Here is a 20,981-nt window from a genome sequence, read left to right on the forward strand (position 1 = left end):
CACAGTTTTTGGATATGAACATTTTTTTTTCATCTCATCCTATACTATCTTTTCAAAACATATTTTAGTTGATGGCAGGTGACAGTTGAACATTTTTTGTCTATAAGTAAATTTTTGAATATGAACATTTTGATTACTAAAATTAAGCTGAGGTTAAGTTTTTTGGCAGGAAAGCTGAAATAAATGACAGGTGACAGCTGACAATTAATTGTTTAAATTATAATTTGAGATTTCACAACTCATGGGTGTTTAAAAGTGGTCATAAATTGTGAAATAAAGACGACGTATGCCAATAGTTTATATAAATGTTACTACAGTGTTAGCCTAATTAATGGAATCGAAAAAAAAATATTATTTATATTAGGAAATTAAATAAAATCCTCAATTGTATGTGCCAATCTGCCCAAAGGTTAAGTTTTTCGGCAAAAATTGAAATGACATGACAGGTGACAAATGACAATTTATTATTTAAATTAAAATGTATGATTACATCATTAATGGGTCATAAGTCGTGAAATAAAGAAAGCGGATGCCAAAATTTTTGTAAACATGGGACTACAATGTTAGCCAAATTAATTAAAAAAATTAAATAAAAAATTTTAAAAAAAAATTTAAAAAAAAATTAAAAAAATTTTTAATTAAAAAAAATATTTAAGTAAAAAAATTAAAAAAAAAACGTTTAAAAAAATATTTAAAAAAATTTAAAAAAAAATATTAAAAGAATTAAAAAAAAAAATATTTAAAAAAATATTGATAAAAAAAATATTGATAAAAAATTTAAAAAAAATATTAAAAAAAAGATTAAAAAAAGAAATTATTAAAAAATAAAATTTAAAAAAATCCCCCATTGTATGTGTCAATATGTCCAAAGTGCAAATGCAAATGTCTGTATACGTCAAAAATAATTTGTATGTACGCCTGCAACGCATTACATCAGCTGCGTATAACAAGAAAAAAAACGAAAAAAATATTCAAACAAAAGTGAACAAAATAGAAATCAACCGCATAAATAAATTTAGCATGTCGAACTATGTGTCTTCACTAATGTGAAATGCAAATTAAGTGCGCACAAGTCTCATTTCGAAAACTAATAAACTAATTTATATATGCAAAGTTGTGTGTGTGTGTGTGTGTGGGCATAAATAAAATGGTGGGAAAACTTCAACCATTTTAAGCAATCTTTTATCAATTTGAAGAAAAAAACTCAACGCGCCGTAATTAGGCGGCCATGTCATACACCGCCGCATCACCAACGCTGCGGTTGGTTGTGATTGCGGTGTGGCTGTTGCTAAGCGTGCAGCCGCAAGCGTTTTGTTGTGTACAAACGTTAGTTTTCCAAAAAGCCAGTCGTGCGCTGGTACACATAGTCATGTCGATTGTATTTATGTATGTATGTATTTGTGCATAGACGAATTTCGTATAATTTGTATTTAATTCGTAGTCGCGTAGACGCGCGTACCAGCTAAGCGCGCTCGTTTCATGCACGCATGCGTAAACGCTAAATGTTCATGAGCTGGAGCGTACAAGGCGCAAGCACAAGCGGTTGTGGGGGGCTGAAACGACAGTTAGTCAGCAAGGCAGCCCGCCGACCGCTGGACCGCCGCTACCACCGTCCAATCGGCCAGTCAAAGTCGAAAGAAAGTTAGTGGCGCGCCTTTGTGTTGTTGGCTGCTTGGCTGCGGCGCGTTTCTTTTCTTTGTATGTAAAATTGAAATTTGTTTTCAGGTTTTCCTTTGTTGTCTTTTGGTGGTTGTTGTTGTTTTTGTTTCCATAATTACATACATTTACAAAAAAGTGTACCAAGGTCAGCCAACGCCACGCGCGTTTGTCGTTTTCAATTCGTTTTCACAAGCAAATACACGCATAGCTACATATACATATGTATATACATATATGTAAATATGTATGTGTGTGCGGCTATTTTGTTGTTGTAAATCCGAAAATCCACAAAATAACGCGCCAGCAGTGCGCAACTGTGCGATTGGACAACAAAAAGCACACCAGTTGCGTCATCGTTACAAGCGACATGCATGTGTATGTGTTTGTACATATGTATGTATGTAAGGTAAATATGAGGAGCCGCGAAATTGAAACAAAATGCACGCCAGCAAATTGCATACATACATACATCACATACATATACAGTTGCGGAGATAAACAAAGGTAAAAAGCGTGAAAATCGACGCAAACGAATTTGACGACGGCGAAAAACGCTAAGCGCCACACCACACACAAGCCTTGCTACACTATTATTTACATATCTACAACTGTATATACAGTTATGTTTGCCCACTTGTAACTTTTATGCCTCCAACCATACAAGCGCTCATAAAGATAAGCGTGAAAGCTTAGCAATTTACAATTCCATATTACATTAGTTCGCTATTACACGCGCCAGTCGCTATATACATACTTACATACAGACATACTTGTTGTATTTGCAGTAACTTTGCTTTAGAAAATTTTTTCGTTTCACAAAAAACACGTGTTTTCTTTGTTTTATGCCGAAAAACCGGCCGCAACTGGTTTGATACTTTTTATGTTCTTCACTTCGTTTAATTGATTATCTAATTGTGCGTTTAGTATAAAGCTTTTGTGGCGTATGAGATCATCTTACTAGCCGGTAATATTATTTTAAATACTTGGCTTGTGTAAGGCACATTTATTTCACACAAAATTCTGCTATTATTCACGTTTTTGGACTGCATGCGGCAGCTTGGAGAACTTTACTCACACAAAAGTTGCGCCCACGAAGCTTAGAAAGTTCACAAAAGCTCTTTAGCGTTAAAAAAAATGACAGCATTAGTGGTTATTCACCTCTATTTTGTTGAGACTTTGTACAAGAGTTGGTTATCATTGAAATAAAAAGCCTCTTTTTTTGAGGCTTATGTTAGATTAGGTCGCAACAAATATACAAAACACAGAATCGCAGTGACCACTGGTCCTTTGTGAACCTAAAACTACTAGCTATGTATCACCAGACACATATATGTACTATATGTCGACGAATCACTTTGGGCTTATTACAAATTTGTTAAGTTAGCTAATACAATTCGAAACATCGCTTGTCATGAAACAAATAGTCCTCGCATTCGCGCCTTGACTCCCACGTCACTCCGGGCAGTCATAACTTCGAAGTCGTAGATAATTTCGTCTATCTTGTAGTCAGAATTAACACCAACAACAACGTCAGCCTCGAAATTCAACACAGAATAACTCTTGCCAACAGGTGCTACTTCGGACTGAGTAGGCAATTGGGAAGTAAAATCCTGACTCGACGAACAAAATCCAAATTCTACTAGTCAACTCGGCTGTAACCGCCTAACCGGTTTCTACGCCAATAAAGAAGAATAAGCTAATGCAATTCAAGCAACTTCACCAGGTACGCCGAAATTGTTTCTGCCGAATGTCGGTTTCTTAGACCGAAAAAAGCTGTACAGTTGAGAAATAAGTATTCTTCTTACCTTCCACCATACAATTTTGACAATTTTCATTCGACAACAGATTGTAACCTTACACTTGAGAGCCTATTGAACAGAGTTCAGTCAGTACACCTTCCATGTTGGCGCGATAAACCTTGCAAATGCAAATAGTTCTGAGCGCCTTTTGGGTCCCACTTTGAGGCTTAGTACCAGCAACGACCTAAACGAGGCATTAAATGTATTAGTTTTTGCCCACAGTTTTACAAAATATCAGATTTCAGTTTCGGTTTTTAGACTATTAAAAAATGGTCTGTCCAATCCATTCTCAAACCATGTCAAACTTGTAAGCTTTATACTTATTTTCTGACCCTCTTTATCCTAACTCTCCAAGCGTGATAAGGAAATATGCTTCGCATTACACCTGGTCCCTGTAACCGTTAGTGTTTTTGCTTAGAATTACAGAAAAATAAAGTAAAATGGTTCCTTAACTCTGAAGAATCTAAATCATCAGATAGATCACCCGACATATAGCGTGTAGTTGATATATAGTATAAATGTAGGAGTTTTCAATAGGGCACTACAAAAGTAGACCGATTGGGGCAGCAAACGATGCCATATATTTTCCCGCTCTTTTGACATTACTCTTCAGTAAGGTTTGCCATTTCATCATGGAAAGATATATGATCCAACACCGAGTCGAAATTACTAAAATTTACTACCGAAATTCGGAGTCAGTGGCCTCAACTTTAAGACAGAGCATCTCGTTCCTTGCCTTGCTGCAAGTACTCACAAGTCTGCTGACTGTTTTAATGCTTGAAATTAATTATTAATTCCCATCCCGTTAGTCCAAACTCTGCTGTTGTATATACCATACATCCTTTCTCCATTGGTCCAATTCTTACATGTTTTATGATCCAAAGGAAGTGAGAAGTTTTGTTGATTCGCAGATGCTTACTACAAAATCTTAAGTTTTCGATTAAACAAATCCGATTCTTGATAGCTAAGTAAGGTTGGAAAATGGCTGGGTCTATAGATTGAAAAAAGCTATGACCCGATAAAGAACAAAAGCTATGATTTTTGTATGTTAGAGACTTCTGTTCAAAAAGCTTTCGTAGCTCTCTACACTATTAGACAAGCGCATAGTGACGCATAGGAAGCCCGAATATCATAATCCTTATAGAGTTCTTTCAAAATATAAATCGCTCAGACGGATATGTATAGCCTAAAATTGTCACTCAGTGTTTGAGATATCGAGCTGAAATTTTGTCCCAACCTTTTTCGTTCCAAGCAGCTGCTAATTTACTGGAACTACCAATATTGGACCATTATGGCATAAAGCTGCCATAGAAACTGACCGATCAGGAACAAGACCTTGTATGAAAAGCTTCATTATTTGACAAGATATCACCATGAAATTTGGCATGGATTATTGTCTGAGGTAGTGCCACAATCTCCACAGAAATTGTTCAGATCGGACCACTATAGTATATAGCTGTCATACAAAATGACCAATCAAATTAAAGTTCTTGTAGAGAAAATTCTTTATTTGAAAAGATATCGGTTTGAAAATTGGTGTAGATTATTATTCAAGCTTTCGATACAAACTGCGTAAAATTTATTCAGATCGGACCACCATAGCATATAGCGGCCATACAAACTGGCCGTTTCGGATCAAGTTCTTGTATGGAAAACTTAGTTATTTGACGAGATATCGCCATGAAATTTGGCATATATTATTATCCAAGGCATTGATACAATCTCCAAATAAATTGTTCAGATCGGACCACTGTAGCATATAACTACCATACAAAACTGACCGTTTAGGATTAAGTGCTTGTATAGAAAACTTTTTTTATTTGTGAGGGTATCTTGTTTAGGTTTCGTTTTCTAAAACAATAACAACAAACACCTTCATAAGTTGGTTTCTTGCTATAATCTGTGCTCAGCCTTAGGTTCGGGCGTGAAAGCGCGTATTGCATATGTGTTTATGCCAACAAATAAGAAAATAAGAAAATAATAATAAATCAATTTAAGACACACATTAACTCGCATTTACTTGCGTTTAATTATTTAACACATACTTACAACAAAAACACGTTTATTCAACACTTCATTGACGGCAACATTATATTTATCTGGATGCCTACATACAAACATATGCGCAGCGCATGTGTGTGTGTGTTTATAGTATTTGTTGTCATTGAAATAATTTTTACGCGCAATTCATATGCGCCCCATTTACTATACGCGTCCACGCCCACGCCCACATGCTGCCCCGCGCAATTCATTTAATCATTGCAAAGCGTTTTATTTGCTACAATTTACATTGCATACAAACGCACAGACATACAGACATACGTGCATACTGCAGCGCCATTATGTCACTTGTAAAACAATCAAATATGTGCCGTTGTTGGCGCGCGGGCGCGAGTTCGCACATTGGCGAACGAAAGGTGTTGGTGGCGGAGGCGGGCGTAGCGGCGTGCACGCTAGCCGCTGACAGGCAATCAAGAATGAAATCATTTGGTGACGCGGCGCTGGCTTTCCTTTTTTGCACTTTATTAATGAGAGCGCTGGCACAAACACACATACATACATATGCATGTGTGCAAATGCGCTTGCATGTGTGTGTGTGTGTGTATGTGCGCGCCAATATGCCCACAACCATGCGCATGCATGCGTTTTATTTACTTATGACACTGACATTGACCCACCTACGCGGCAGTTGCTGTTGCGTTGCCGCGTCGCGTCGCGTCTCTCCACCGCGCTGCCGCACCGCGCGCCGTTGTTCACTCATGATGCGCCGCGCTGTTACTTTAATTAAAAGTGCCAACTACAGACAGGCGTGTTTTGCACATTGTTGTTTTTTCATTCCTCTTACTTGTTGTTGTTGTTTGCGCTCTTACATAACGCGTAGTGGTTGCGCGCATTTGCTTTTATGCCTTTATATGTGCATCATTCGTTTTTTTCTTGCACAAGTCGACTGCAAATAAGTGCATGTGTTTGCAGTGAGTCCCGGCACGCGTCGTTAACACAGCGCCACACCCACAAGTGAGGCTGCTGGCAAGGCGCTGCGTGTGACCACCGACTGACTGTTTATGAGCGCGCATTACTGGCAGGATTTTTAGTGCCGACGCGCGCGCACACTTGTTTGCTCATAGTTACAAGTAAATTTGCTTACCACAAGAATGACATAACTCAAAAGTACTAAATTCACTTAAATTTCCACAAACACACTATTAATTGTGCTTTCTTCGCTTCCTTTGCAGGCCCAACGCCCCGAGAACACCGTCATGCAGGCTTTGGAGTCACTCAACGACTCACAAGTGAACGATTTTCTCAGCGGCAAGACACCATTGAATCTGAGCATGCGCCTTGGTGATCACATGATGCTCATACAATTGCAATTGAGCACCGTGAATCCGGCAAACGGCAGCAGCTCAGCCACAGCTGGCAGCAGTTGCTCCAGTGGCAGCAGCAGCTCCGCCGCGTTGCGCGCACGTTCGAGTCAGCGCAACAATCGCTCCGCTTTGGCGGCCGGCCACAGTCACAACCACCACCATCATCATCATCACCACCATCACCATCAGCAGCAGCAAGCAACAGCTGGCGCCAACGCTTCCAACAACACGTCCGCTACTACAAACACAGCCGCCGCCGGCGCAGCAGCAACAACATCAAATATCGTCGTTAGCCAGCAGCAGCGCAGCAATGGCACCACAACAGCTGCCGCACGCTTGCCGATTAGCAGCAATGGCACACTGAAGAGCTCCGATCTCAGTTCGTTTCTCAGCAAGCGCGACTATGAGAATCTGCAGAGCATTGTGAAGAGCATTGCCATGTCACAGCCGGCGCGTCTGACATCGCCGCCGCTAAGTCAAATGTTGGCGCAGCATGTGCGTCAGTGCGCGCCCAGCAATGTGCCCTCTTCGCTGGCACAACCAGTGGCGGCCGCCAACAACAATGCAGGCTTCCACAGCGCGCGTGCTGCCAGCACGGCGGACAGCAGCGCCGCAAGCGCATCGCCACTGCTCGAACAGTCACCCATCAAATCGCTATCGAATCTGGTGTCAAGTCCCATTAAAACGGCCGCCATAAAGAGCATTCCCATCACGAAGGCTGGTTGCAGCGGCAGCGCTTGTGAGAGCACAAGCAGCAGCAGCGCCGCGGCCAACAGCAGCGCTATGGATACAGCATGCCAAGATCCTATTGCCGCCAAGCTAACCTCGTGTCTGTGTACACGTCTCAACGGCCGCACAGCCGGCAAGGACGACAACTGCATGGACACCACCACAACGAGTGGCGCGAATAGTGGCAGTGTACCGGCCACAAGCACAGAGGCAATGATTGCAGAGTGCAGCAGCGGCGCGGTAGCTGAGCTACAAACACCAACAACAACATCGGCGTTGCAGAAGCTTGTTGCGGGAGGCAGCGGTTGCAGCACGCCCGTTGCCGCCACCTTACACAAAACGGCTAATAATCCTATAACGCGCACGAAGCATCGCAGCCATCACCATCACCACCACCATCATCATCACCACCACTACCATCATCAGCAGCAGCAGCAACAACAGCAGCTACAAGCCAAGACGCTAACGCCGTTAGTGCGCCCAAAGGCCAGCTCCAGCCCACTGCCGCGTCCCATTCCTTTGACTACGCGCAGCTTGGAGGAGAATGGACTCGGCGCTGATGCGGACACGAAGACGCCGGCAGCACCTGCCACAGCCGCTGGCGCCACAGCGACGCCGCTTTCAGCAACACCAGCAACAACAACAGCTGCAACAAACGCCGTTGCCGCCGAATTAGACGATGCAGGCGTTACAGTCTCGGATTCGCGCACGCTCGCCGAGGCCTCGCGCAATCTCACACAAACGCTGCGCAAACTCTCGAAAGAAGTCTTCACCAACAAGATCGATTTATCCAGCAGCGAGGAGGCACCGCGCAAAAGCAATTCGGGCGCAGTTATTGAATCGATGAAGAACCATGGCAAAGGCATCTACTCCGGCACCTTCTCGGGCACACTCAATCCAGCGCTGCAGGATCGCTACGGGCGCCCGAAGCGTGACATCTCTACCGTTATACACATTCTCAACGACTTGCTAAGCGCCACACCGCAATACAGCCGCGGCGCGCGCATCAGTTTCGAGACGCCAAGCGGTTCGTCCGCCGCCAGCGGCGCTTCAGGCAGCAACGGCACCGCCGTGCATGGCATACGCAGCAAGCAGGTGAGTAAACCGTACATACACACACATACACCCATACATATATGAAATGCAATACTAATATATTTACACATTTGCTTGCAGCTCTCGCTGAAGCACCACTACCATCACCACCAGCACGCGCAGTCCTGTGTGAAATGCCTCAAGTCGCAACAGCAGCACGGCAGCAACAGCGCCTGCACTTACGGCGAATGCAACGGTCACTACGCTGGCGCCAAGGCAACAGCTACAACCAGCCGTGGCTGCTGCAAAGACAGCGCCGCCGCCAACGCCGCCAGCGGCAGCAGCAACAACGCCGCCAATGAGCGCACCGTCTGCAATTGCCGCTACCGCAACAACACGGAGACCGGCGAACGCGAAGTGGAGCAAATGTGCCAGAAATGCACAACCGACATGGAGAACACCAAAATGAAGTCGAAGATCGATCAGCTGCGCCAGGTGATGCTGCAGAGTAAACAGCGCCGTGAGGCACGCAAATTGAAGGGCGCACCCTATGGCGCACGCGCCGTCGGCACACCCGCCAAGACGGCAACCGCTTTGGCACCCACCGCCACCGCCGTGGCTGCTGTCTGCGCCAATGCCACGAATACGTCATCAGCCATGAACGCAAATGCGTCGACCGCCGCTTTAACAAGCTCACCGCAGCTGGCGGCCGCGAGCAACAGCAACAACACAACAGCGCCCAGCGAGGTATCGCCGAATCACATTGTGGAGGAGGTGGACACGGCTGCTTAAATCCATTTTAATTGCCTGCAATTGCTGCTAAACTATAATAGTAACAACAACAACAGCAACAGCTATAACTGTGTACATGAGGAAGCTCACATTTATTCACCATTTGTCCTAACTTGTAGCATTTATTAGTTTATTCATTAGGAGCATCATCAGCCTCAGCGCTTTTGTTAAGAGAAGCGCGAAGGCAACAAAAACAAAAAAAGCAAAACCAAACAATTCAATACAAAATTGATTGCATAATAATATTTAGTGCAAGAAGTGTTTACTGACGGCAGCGCGTATATCCAACTGAGTCAACTGAATTTACAATTTACAAATATTTAACAACAACAACAAATAAGCAAAACTAATGGTAATTTGCAATTAAAAAATAACTAACGAAAAAAATTGCAAAAAAAGTTTAATGAAAAAATTGAAAATATAAATTTTTTTGTTAATTTATACAAAATGTTAGTTTTGTATTTTTTACTTTATAAGTAGTAAAAATTGGAAATGTATGTAGACAAAATTTAAAAAAATATTAAATTCACTAAATTCGCTGAAATAGAGAAAATTATTTAGTTAATTGCAAAATTATAGTAAAAAATATTCGCACTTTATATAAAAAAATTAATTAATTAATATGATTAAAAATATATGCAAACAAAAAAAAACATTTTGAACTAAACGCTGAAAAATAATATTTAATTAATTGACATTGTTTGTAACCTAAAAACGCAAATTTCGTGTTTAAAACAACAATTAACTACTATTAAAGCCTAAAATCTGGAATTTGCGTGCGAAAATATTGCAAATAATTTCAAATAGAAATTCGCTGTATAATTTAATTAGTTTAATGTGCAACTTGTAATTTATGTAAATTAAAATTAAAGAAAAAATTGTCAAAAATAATGCAAAGAACGCATACTGAATTTATTATCGAAGCAGCTTGTAGTGAAAAACAACAATTTACGAGCTTTAGAAACCAAATAATTGTTTGCATTTCTTACGCTGTACCATTACTATTCACACGCAGTGTTCGCTGGCAGCTTTTGTACTTACAAAAACACTTTTTTTTCGAAAAACTTTTTTTTTGAGAATTTTGCATTTTAATAACATTATTTTGTTGCGTCGCTATTGAACTACTAAGAAATAGTACAGTGGTTGTGAAAACTATGCGCTGGTTCTTAAAAAAATATTATTTTACTGCGAAATTTGCTGGCTCGTGAAGAACATATTATTTTGCGCTTACAAAAACATATTTTTATTAAAAAATACACAATTTTGTAGTTTCAAAAATATATTTTAATACGAAATTCACAATTTTGTAGTTTCGAAAATAAATATCGCTTTGAAATATGCAATTTTGTGCTTTCGAAAATGCATTTTTGTTTTCAAATATGCAATTTTGTGCTTTCGAAAATGCATTTTTGCTTTGAATTTGCAATTTTGTGCTTTCGAAAATGCATTTTTGTTTTCAAATATGTAATTTTGTGCTTTCGAAAATACATTTGTGTATTGAAATATGTAATTTTGTGCTTTCGAAAATACATTTTTGCTTTGAAATATGCAATTTGGATTTTCGAAATTATTTATTTCTTAGCGAAATACAGAATATTTGGCATTCGCGTAAAGTTTAGAACCAAAATTTAAAACAAAAAAAAATAGAAAATGATACTAAATAATAATTTAAAAAATTTGAATACATTTTTTTTTTCAAAAATTAAATTAAGAATTAAAAATGAAGTAAAATAAAATTGTACCAGTGTAAGCTAGAAAAATATAAGTATAAAATATGTATATTTTCGGTAATAGACTATAACAATAAGTTACTATAATTGAAATTATAGCACAAAAATTGTTGAAATACGTGCGCTTAGCAAAAAAACAAACGCATTTGGCAAAATTATAGCGTTGACAAAAGTGAATTCTGTTACTTTAAAATTTTATTTAAAAATATTACAAAATCAAAATACTTGTACATTGTGAGCCAGCAAATGCGAAGAAAAGCTACAATTCGAAAAAGTGCAGCAAAAGTAAGATTCAGCTTATGAGTAAAAGTTTTTTCTAGCAAAAATTTCCAAGAAAATGTTGCTATAAAAAAAATTATAGTAATAAAAACTTGCTATAATAAAAATTATAGCGCTAAAAATTGCTGCAGGCTTCAAAAAAATAAAAATATTCTACAAAAGTATGTTTCAGCTTGTGAGAAAAAGGGTTTTCAATCAAAAATTTGCAAGAAAAAGTTGCTATAAAAAATTGATGTATGAAAAGTTGCTATAGTGAAAATTATAGCCACATAAAGTTGCTATAATTAAAATTATGGCAATAAAAAGCTATAATAAAAATTAAGCAATAAAAAGTTGCTATAATAAAAATTATAGCGACAAAAATTTGCTGCGTGCTCCGAAAAAAATTCAAAAATTTTGCATATAAAAAAAGTAATAATTTTGTGCCAACAAAAAGTATTCTTTGCAATAATTTATTACATTTTTTCACAAAATTAAAAAAAATACAGCGTACTAAATTGATTTTCGTTCCAATTGCATACGAAATTGAAAAACTTGCTGCGTTTTGAACACAATTTACTAAATAATAAATAAGTACTAGCTACAACTTAACATACATACATACAACTATGTTTACTAAAACCAGTTTATATGTGCATACCGTTGTGTATGTATGCAACTAATTAACAATTGTGCAATCGTTAATGTGTCTGTGTGTGTACAATTGTTCATTTATGAAAACTAATTTATGTTTAAGCGTAAACGATGAAATGTTATGTAACTTTGCATTAGTTGTTTAGTTTTTTGTCTTGTTTTTTGCCTGTCAAACACTTTGCAAAAACAACAATAATACATTATATATAAATATGTTTTTTTTGGGTATATGAGTTATTGTAATTTTGTTAGTGTAAAGTTTAGCGTGTACACACCTACTAATTCATAATGAATTTTATGTTATAAGCGCGGCGGGAGCGCCGGGAGAAACGTATGTGTTGCTAGTAACTACTTATTCTACTTATAATTAAATGAATATTTGCTTAAATGCTATTTCGCATAAACAATATGAATGCATTATAAATATATGTATGTTACGCTTTAAAAGAGTTATGTATGTATGTAGTAAAGTTGGTTTTGTTTTTTTGGAAGACCAGTTATATTTAAATTTACACACACACACATTTATATAATTACGTATATATATATATATAATATACTTCTATGTATAGTTTTAATTGTTCCCTAGGCACTACAGTTACCCCCATTGTTAAACCTTGATTCTTGATTAACTGAGTATAATTTCTAACCTCAATTGTTTCATGTTTTGCTCGGCTCTTCGATGCCCAATTATGTACGCCTACAATATGTACATACATACAGTTGTTCGTGCAGTAAATGTTTACCGTTATGCGTAATTTATAATACTTTAAGCACTTTTATTTCTTATTCGTCGTTTTTTTCTGCTCTTACTCTCTCTTCACTCTCTTTCGGCTGTATGTTTATGTGCTACCTTTGTCGCCTTTGAATTGAAAATTATTCGCTTTACATTGCAATTTAGTTAATTTAATTTGCAATTTATGTTAAATTTTAATTATTAAATATGTCTAGTTACATACACACTTACACATATATACTACATACATATGTATATGCTAATAATAAAAACTTTATGTAATTGAAAATAAAAACTTAGTGAAATGGTATATTTAGTTTGAACAAAAAACAAAAACAATTGGTTTCATTTATAAACACTTGCGTAGTTAAGCGGCGGTGTTATTGTTGTTGTAAGATGAACACAAGGTGCCAGAGTATTTTGAGCTGATTTTTTGTGTTTTTACACTCTATATGAGCTGGTGATCTACATATTGATTAAAGTTGCTGTGTTTTCTCGAAAAAATTGGTTTCAAGGTAGATTTGGAATAACTGTTGCTGAGGCACTTTTATACAAAGAGAAATGGTTTTCAGCAGGCTTCAATTCATGGTTTTCCAAAATTCTGTTCTTTCCGAAAGTTGAAGAAGTACTTCAACATTTTCAGAGATATCTTTAAAGTGCTTTAGTACATCGTGGCGGAACGTTTTCGACGCTGATCTGGTAACCGCTCTCAAAAACAAATGCAAAGCTGAATTTTTTCATAGCATACTTTTGGGCGGCTCACGTTGCTTATGATATTTATTACATTTTAGGCAAAAATCAGGAATAAATACTCTTTGAGTCCTTTTCGAACGAAAATTTTATCCGTAAAATTGGATTTTTTCATAGCATACTTTTAGGCGGCACATGATATTTATTACATAATTAAGCAAGAATAAATAATAAATGCTAATTATTGAGTTCGCTTCGATCGAAAATTCGTTTTGTAAAACTGGATTTTTTCATAGCATACTTTTAGGCGGATCACGTTGCTTATAATATTTATTAACTAGTTAGGCAAGAATCAAGTATAAATAGTAGTCATTGAGTCCGCTTCAATCGAAAATTCTTATTAAATATTTAATATTTAAAAAATATATCTACAGAATTTAGAAAGTTTTTTAACTAACTTTGAATTAGCTTTTCACAATTCCGGCTAGTTGCAACTACTGTATTCTCACAAAATGCCATGACTTGGAAATGTTTTTTGAAGCTTTCTTTGTTTTTTTATGATGAGCGAATCAATTTTTGCAATTCTTCGTCTTACTTTTTCAGACTCGTTCAGTTTTACTATCGCCTTAATTATGTGTATCTAATTCTAGGCACTTCCTTTGAACTTCTCTTGTTCTTACAAATTAATAATCCGCCTTCTTCTTCTTTATTGGCTTAGACACCGCATGCGGGAATGCGCAAGTACACTCTATTCAGATTAAAAAAATATATATATTGTCCACTTTTAGGCGCCCAAAAAGTCTACTCCATTCTGATATGAACAATGTTGCCTACTTTTAGGCGGATAACAAACTAATTATGCAACGATATCGCTTTGTGTTCGACCGCCGTTTTCAGAGATACATATATTTGTACAGCAATCACACGACCGATTTATTTCTAAAATGATTTTCAGTGGCACGTCAGTTTTCCTACAAAATTCAAATTAGTAATGCTTTATTTAATTTGCTTTCGTGAATCATTTTCCGATCGGTCGCAACCTGATCACACGATTTCACTTTGCATTATACCCTTTACGCAGTGTGCATTGGAACATTGGCAGCTGATGTTGCTATATAATAGAAAGCTATATATAGTTTTGAAATCTGAATCTAAATTTAAATGTATAGTATACTTTTAGGCGCTTATTACATATACTATTTATATAAAAATAAAAAAATCAAATCCACAACTATACACCAGGCACCACAGTGAATATTTGTATGTATTTGTTGTAGTATGTATGTATGTATATGTTAACTCATAGTGAAGTAAAAACAGAAGTACATCATCTTGGACTGCATAGTAAAATTTTTATATTGCCATAGTAGTACAGTATAGTAACTGAATATGTTGTAGTAAATGAAAATTGCAGTCAGTTGCATAGTAAATTATTTGATAGTTTAAAAACAAACACAAAAAAAAAAAAAAATTTGAAAATAAAATGAAAAAAAAAATAATGATAAAAATTAAATAGAAATAAAAAAATTAATTAATTGAATATTAAAACTAAAAAAAATCCCGAAATCTTAAATCCCTAAAAAAAATATCCCAAAACATATAAAAAAGGTATTATTAATTTCCCTGCTTTTAGCAAAATATTGCAATTTGTTAATATTGCACAGTTAATATAATAATTTAGTCAAGAATATATGTAGATGTAACGGTACTTATATGTATGCCATATCATACCATATATTGCATATTGACCGGATTTCAAAGCGTATTTTCCTTAAATATTTTATAAAAACTAAAAACAAAAATAAAAAAGCTAAGAGAAATGATTCCTTTCCATAAAATATAATAATAATAATAATAATAAAATACCCTAAAAATATCTTGCAACAAAAATTAAAAAAAATATACATGCAATAGTGTAAATATAAGCGTTAAACCAGAAAATAATGCGCATATAAAAACACAACAACAAACATATGTATGTATATACGTGTATGCAAGAATATAAATTAAAAAAAGAAAACAAAAAAAAGTGATTTTCAAAATTTCATAAATATAAAAAAAAAACAAAAAATACCAGAAAAATTCAAAAATTATTTTAAAAAATTCAAAAACTCATAAAAATAATAAATAAAAAAAATATTAACAAAATTTTAAAAAATAATTTATTTTTTGTAAATTTCAAAATATTTACAAACTGTTTAATTATAAAAAACAATAACTAAATTTCATGAAAACACAATGAGGATTTATTATGGCAGTATGACATTAAATAACTAAAAAAAAATTAAAAAAAAAAAAAAAAAAAGTAAATATTTTTTTTTAACAATTTAGCAAAAACTGTTTGTTTGCAAAGAATAGCTACGTTCCAAAGAATTTTCCACAACTGTATACACCTTCATACATAAATACGTACTTACTACTTACCCTTATATATACACCTATACCTATGTACATATGTAATACGGCACTTGTATGTACATATGCATGTCTCACTACAGAAATTACTATAAAACCAAATACCACTATTCGATATAAGGCAGAAATATGGCAACCAAGCGAGACAAATGCATAACAAAAACAAAAACATATGCATATATATACATAAATACGTATATATAAAGAGTAAATATTTATATTAATAAATAAATAATATTATGTACAATACCTCTTCTTTATATAAACGCAGCAAATATGCAAAACAGCTGGCAACACTTGACTAACACTGTGCATAAAATAAAAAACCAAAGAATATATTGATAAACAGCAAAAAATAACAAATATGTAAAAGAAACATATTAAAAAATATGAAAAAAAATATTAAAAAATTAAAAAAAAATATTAAAAAAAAAAAAAAAAAAAAAAAATATTAAAAAATAAAAATTAAAAAAAAAAAAATATTAAAAAAAAAAAATATTAAAAAGTAAAAAAAACTCCAAAAATAGATAAAAATTTATTTAAAAAATAAAATAAAATTATTAAAAAACAAAAAAATATAATAAATAAAAAGTAAAAAGTATAAAAATATATACGAAAAGTGTATCAAAGAAATCAAAACAAACAAAAAATTAATTAAAAAGCAACTTACAAATATTCAAGCATAAATCAATTAGTAAATAATTTACTACAGAAATATAATTCGCTGATTATCAATTAATTACAACAATAAATAAACGGAGATACATGTGTAATATTGTTGTTGTTATTTTTTCACTAACTATAAATGGCGGTAAGTATCATGAATTATTAGGCAAATAGAGCAATTATTTTGAGGTTAGGTTTTTTTTTAATAATTAGTTACAATGAATACGAAAGCTTCATCTTTATTGGCGTAGACAACGCTTCCACGGTTATAGCCAAGTTTACAACAGCACGACAGTCGTTCTTCCTTCTCGCTGTTTGGCGCCAATTGAACACTCCAGCCAGGTCCTTTTCTACCTGATCTTTCCAAAAGAGTACTGCGTCGAATACTCTCAGAGCTGGAGTGTTTTCATCCATTCGGACGATATGACCAAGCCAGCGTAGCCACTGTCTCTTAATTCGCTGAACTATGTCAATGTCGTCGTATACACACATATCTCGTACAGCTGGTTCCACCGACTACGGTATTCGTCTTCGCCAATGCGCACAGAACCATAAATGTTTCGCAAAATTTATGATGAGGGATGATGAATGATTTCTAGAGTTTGGTCTTTGTTCGAAGGGAGGGGACTTTACTTCGCAATTGTCTGAAGGAAACTGTCGAATTATTCGACGCCCATCTGGTTGATGTCCTGGGGTCGTCGGGACATTTATTACAGCGGCCATATAAAGGAGCGCAAATTCGTTGTGGGAGAAAGACTCAGTCGTCGAGTCCTCGTATTCACTCCAGTGGATGAACGTCTCGCCACATAACACTGATTTGTACCCAGACGGAAGAGAAGGATGATATGACCAAAGATGCCTTTTATGTGCGGCTGGAGCGCGCTCCCTCCAACGATGCAAAAATTGTGCTTGGCGGCTTTAACACCATGATGGATAAAGAAAGTATCCTTGGTACAACAGTCGGAAAATAAAGTCTCTATGGCGAAACCTCTCTAAATGGATTGAGGCTAATCGACTTCGCAGGAGCCCGAAATATGGTTTTCTGTTGTACTAGGTTCCACTACAAGAAAATTCATCAAGCTACTTTGCTGTCTCCGGATCGAAAACATCGAAACCAAATCGATCATGTTGTGAAAGATGGACGACATGTCTCCAGTGTCCTAGACGTGCGTACGCTCCGAGGACCTAACATCGCCTTGGACGAAGATAAGCGCCCGCCTCTGTATAGCAAATCACGTCCGTCACAAGAAAACACAAGAAAAGTATTAAAGAAGCTACTATCACAACCGACAGCGAAACGGTTTTCTACTTGACTTGTACTCTTGCTCTCTGAAATCATTCATCTGTATTCAACTCGGTAGACGGGCACGGCATTTCAAGCTCCTTACGTTCAGCTGCAAACGAAACTATTGATTTTCATAAAGCTCGAAAGAACAGCTGGCACATTGAGGACTGTCGGGTCGCAGTGAAGAGAAAGAAGACAGCCTACCTCGCAGTGTTGCGATCCACCGCAAAACCAGCGGGGTGAGATAGATATCGAGAGTTGAAGAGGAAAGCTAGACGCCTATGCAGTCAAACAAAGAAAGAGTCCGAAAAGTCTGAGTATGAAGAGCTTGACAAGCTGGCAGACAGGGGTAATGCTCGAAAATTCTACAAAAAGATGCGGTGACTAACGGAAGGTTTCAAGACCGGAGCACACTTTTGTAGGACCTAAAGCGATGATCTAATGGCTGATGTTCAGAGCATACTGCAGTTAGGGAGCGAACACTTCTCAATTCTGCTGAACGCGAAAGTGTAACATCCGGAGATGGGCACGCGATTTCCTAAACAATGACGATGGAATAGATGTCCCATTTTGGGATTATGATTAGATTCGAATGGCAATTACTCGCCTGAAGAACAACAAAGCGGCAGGAGTCGATGGATTACCGGCCAAACTATTGAAATACGGCGGCTAAGAACAGATAAGCTGCAGGCATCAGATTCAGGAATTGTCTCTGGGCCGTTATGTCTGAACTTGATATTTCCGGTAAGCTAATGCGGCTGTGTAAGCTGACGTTGAGCAACACCAAAAGCGCATCAGGATCGAAAATGACCTCTCCGTTTCAGGTTTCAGACAAGGAGACTCCCAATCGTTCGACTTCCTTAATCTATTGCTTGAGAAAATAATAGAATAATACAGTGTATAAGATTGAACTTCCCTAACTCGAATCACCATATTCCACAAAAAGTATGACGAACTTAGGCGATTTAGCCATGCCCGTTGGTCTGTCTGTATATACGCGAACTGGTCTCTGAGTTTTCAAGGTATCGATCTGAAATTTCGCACACGTAATTTTCACCCCAAGAAGTTGTTCATTTGTCGGAATCGCCGATGTCGAACCACTATAGCGTATAGCTGCCATACAAACTGAATTATCGGCATCAAGTGTTTGTATGAAAAACTGTTTCGTTTGGCTAAATATCTTGACGAAATTTGGCACAGATTACTATCCAAGGCAAGAGTACAATCTCCGAACAAATTGTTCAGATCGGACCACTATATGATATAGCTGTCGTACAAAGAGATTGATCAAAATCAAGATCTTGTATAAAAACTTTGTTATTTGACGATGTACCATCTCCGAATTGGACATTTAATATGATCAAAGCAGCGCTATAATCTTCAAAAAAATTCAGATCGCACTACCATAGCATATATGTAGCTGTTATAATAATTATAATTTTTTTTTAACTTTTTTAAGGTTTTTTTTTTTGGTAACCTAAGTAGTTATCCCTCGTAGAGGCTATACGAATTTTAAAATCGTCGCTTTTCTTCAAAATTTTTCTAAATTCAGCAAACTTTTACTTCTTAGAAAAACACCAGACTTATGGTAGATGCTGTTCACACCAGAGAAAAAAAAATTTTATAAAACTTTTTTGCCTTATTAAATCCTCCTCAGTGCATAATTGTGACACAGAAAATACTCGTTTAATACAATCCTTTTGCATTTATTAATTTTAGTTTACACGATTTATTTTATTATTTTACAATATACAAGAGTGTTTTTATGTATACAAGTACAGTTATGATTGTAATCCAGTTGTTTTCACCATTTCTCTGCGTAGCGAATTTTTCAAACAGCATTTTTTAAAAGCAAATTACAATAATCTCTATGCAATATATATATATATATATATATATATGTATATAGATGTATATATTAAAATGGTAAATATATATATATGATATAAATTATATATTTGGAAGTATGATACATACATACATAGCTACAGAGCTAATAATTAAATAATTAACTAAAAAGAAACAAAATAAAATATGTTGCAGTTCATTAACGCCACTTTTACAATTGACTTTTACCTCCAGCACCAATTTACAAATACATACATACACACAACTTAGTTAAGCGAGAGCAAGGGAACAAAATTATTTTATATTATTATTTAAGCAACGCAAAAATTATGCATTACAAAAACATTTAAATTAAATTGTTTAAGCTATAAAAGATCACCATTAAATATGCTAACCAAAAGTGTTCACACCTAAGCAACAACAAACTTTAAAGAGGGGGAATCGGTTGTATATAATTATAGAGGGGCGCAAGTGATAAGTGAGGCTTTACAAGAACGAAAAGGCAAATTGTGTATGCAAAAAAGGCATAAAAGCGAGGAATAATCGGCAATATGCTAGAGTAAGGTAGACAGCATGGCGAAATATAAAAAAAAAAAAAACAAAAATAGAAAATATATGCGACACTTACTAAAATTAATTTTACTGCGTTTTCTCACATTTGACTTATTTTGTTGTTATTTTTAAAGAATATATAATTATAATTATATAATCATCAACTTTTAAGCCTTGCACCGCACTACCACCACTTAGATTTCAAACTATACTGCAAAGCTCACTTAACACTTCCGCTCTCTCTCAACGCTCTCCAGCTGTTGACGGCCTGCTCAATATTGCAACTATTGACTGCTGTTGCTAACTGTTTTATCTACATACAAATTAATGCTTTACACACTTATTTTACGATTTTACGAGCCGAACTGCTCCTTCGCCTGATCGATTGGTGCGAACTCGTAACTGCCACGCCCATCGAATTGCAAATAGTAGTCGTGATGCGTCCAGAGCGACTTGCGATGCGACACTGTGAATAACGTGATGCCTGCTTCGCGACAATAACTGTACATTTTACCCTCAACATCCACGGACACCGCGCTGGTGCACTCGTCTAAGATGGCGAACTGCGGACTGTGGTAGAAGAGACGCGCCATCGCTATGCGTTGCTTCTCACCGCCCGACAACACGTCAATCCAATCTTCGATGGCGTTCAGTCCATTCTCGCGTTGCTCCAAATAGGTGAGCTGCACAATGTCCAAGTATTTCATAAGATCTTCGTCGCTCTTGCCGCTGCGTATCATTTCGTCGCGCGTGTGTGGGTAGATTATC

The 20,981-nt window shown here is 36.4% G+C and overlaps 2 protein-coding genes across 2 annotated transcripts in view; one reads left to right on the forward strand and one right to left on the reverse strand.

Moving 5' to 3' along the window:
* The window catches only part of LOC126760611 (midnolin homolog), an 82,433-nt gene extending 66,429 nt beyond the window's left edge, over positions 1-16,004 (forward strand). The window contains exons 3-4 of the mRNA XM_050476375.1: positions 6,692-8,647; positions 8,729-16,004. Of these exons, the coding sequence (XP_050332332.1) occupies positions 6,692-8,647; positions 8,729-9,379 (2,607 nt within the window). The 3' untranslated portion in view covers positions 9,380-16,004. The remainder of the gene's footprint in view (positions 1-6,691; positions 8,648-8,728) is intronic.
* A 3,490-nt stretch (positions 16,005-19,494) lies between these two features.
* Positions 19,495-20,981, reverse strand: part of LOC126760613 (ATP-binding cassette sub-family D member 3) — a 35,431-nt gene continuing 33,944 nt past the window's right edge. The window contains 1 exon segment of the mRNA XM_050476377.1: positions 19,495-20,980. Within this exon segment, the coding sequence (XP_050332334.1) occupies positions 20,567-20,980 (414 nt within the window). The 3' untranslated portion in view covers positions 19,495-20,566.

This window comes from Bactrocera neohumeralis, chromosome 5, assembly GCF_024586455.1.
Source record: "Bactrocera neohumeralis isolate Rockhampton chromosome 5, APGP_CSIRO_Bneo_wtdbg2-racon-allhic-juicebox.fasta_v2, whole genome shotgun sequence".
Classification (NCBI taxonomy): Eukaryota; Metazoa; Arthropoda; class Insecta; order Diptera; family Tephritidae; genus Bactrocera; species Bactrocera neohumeralis.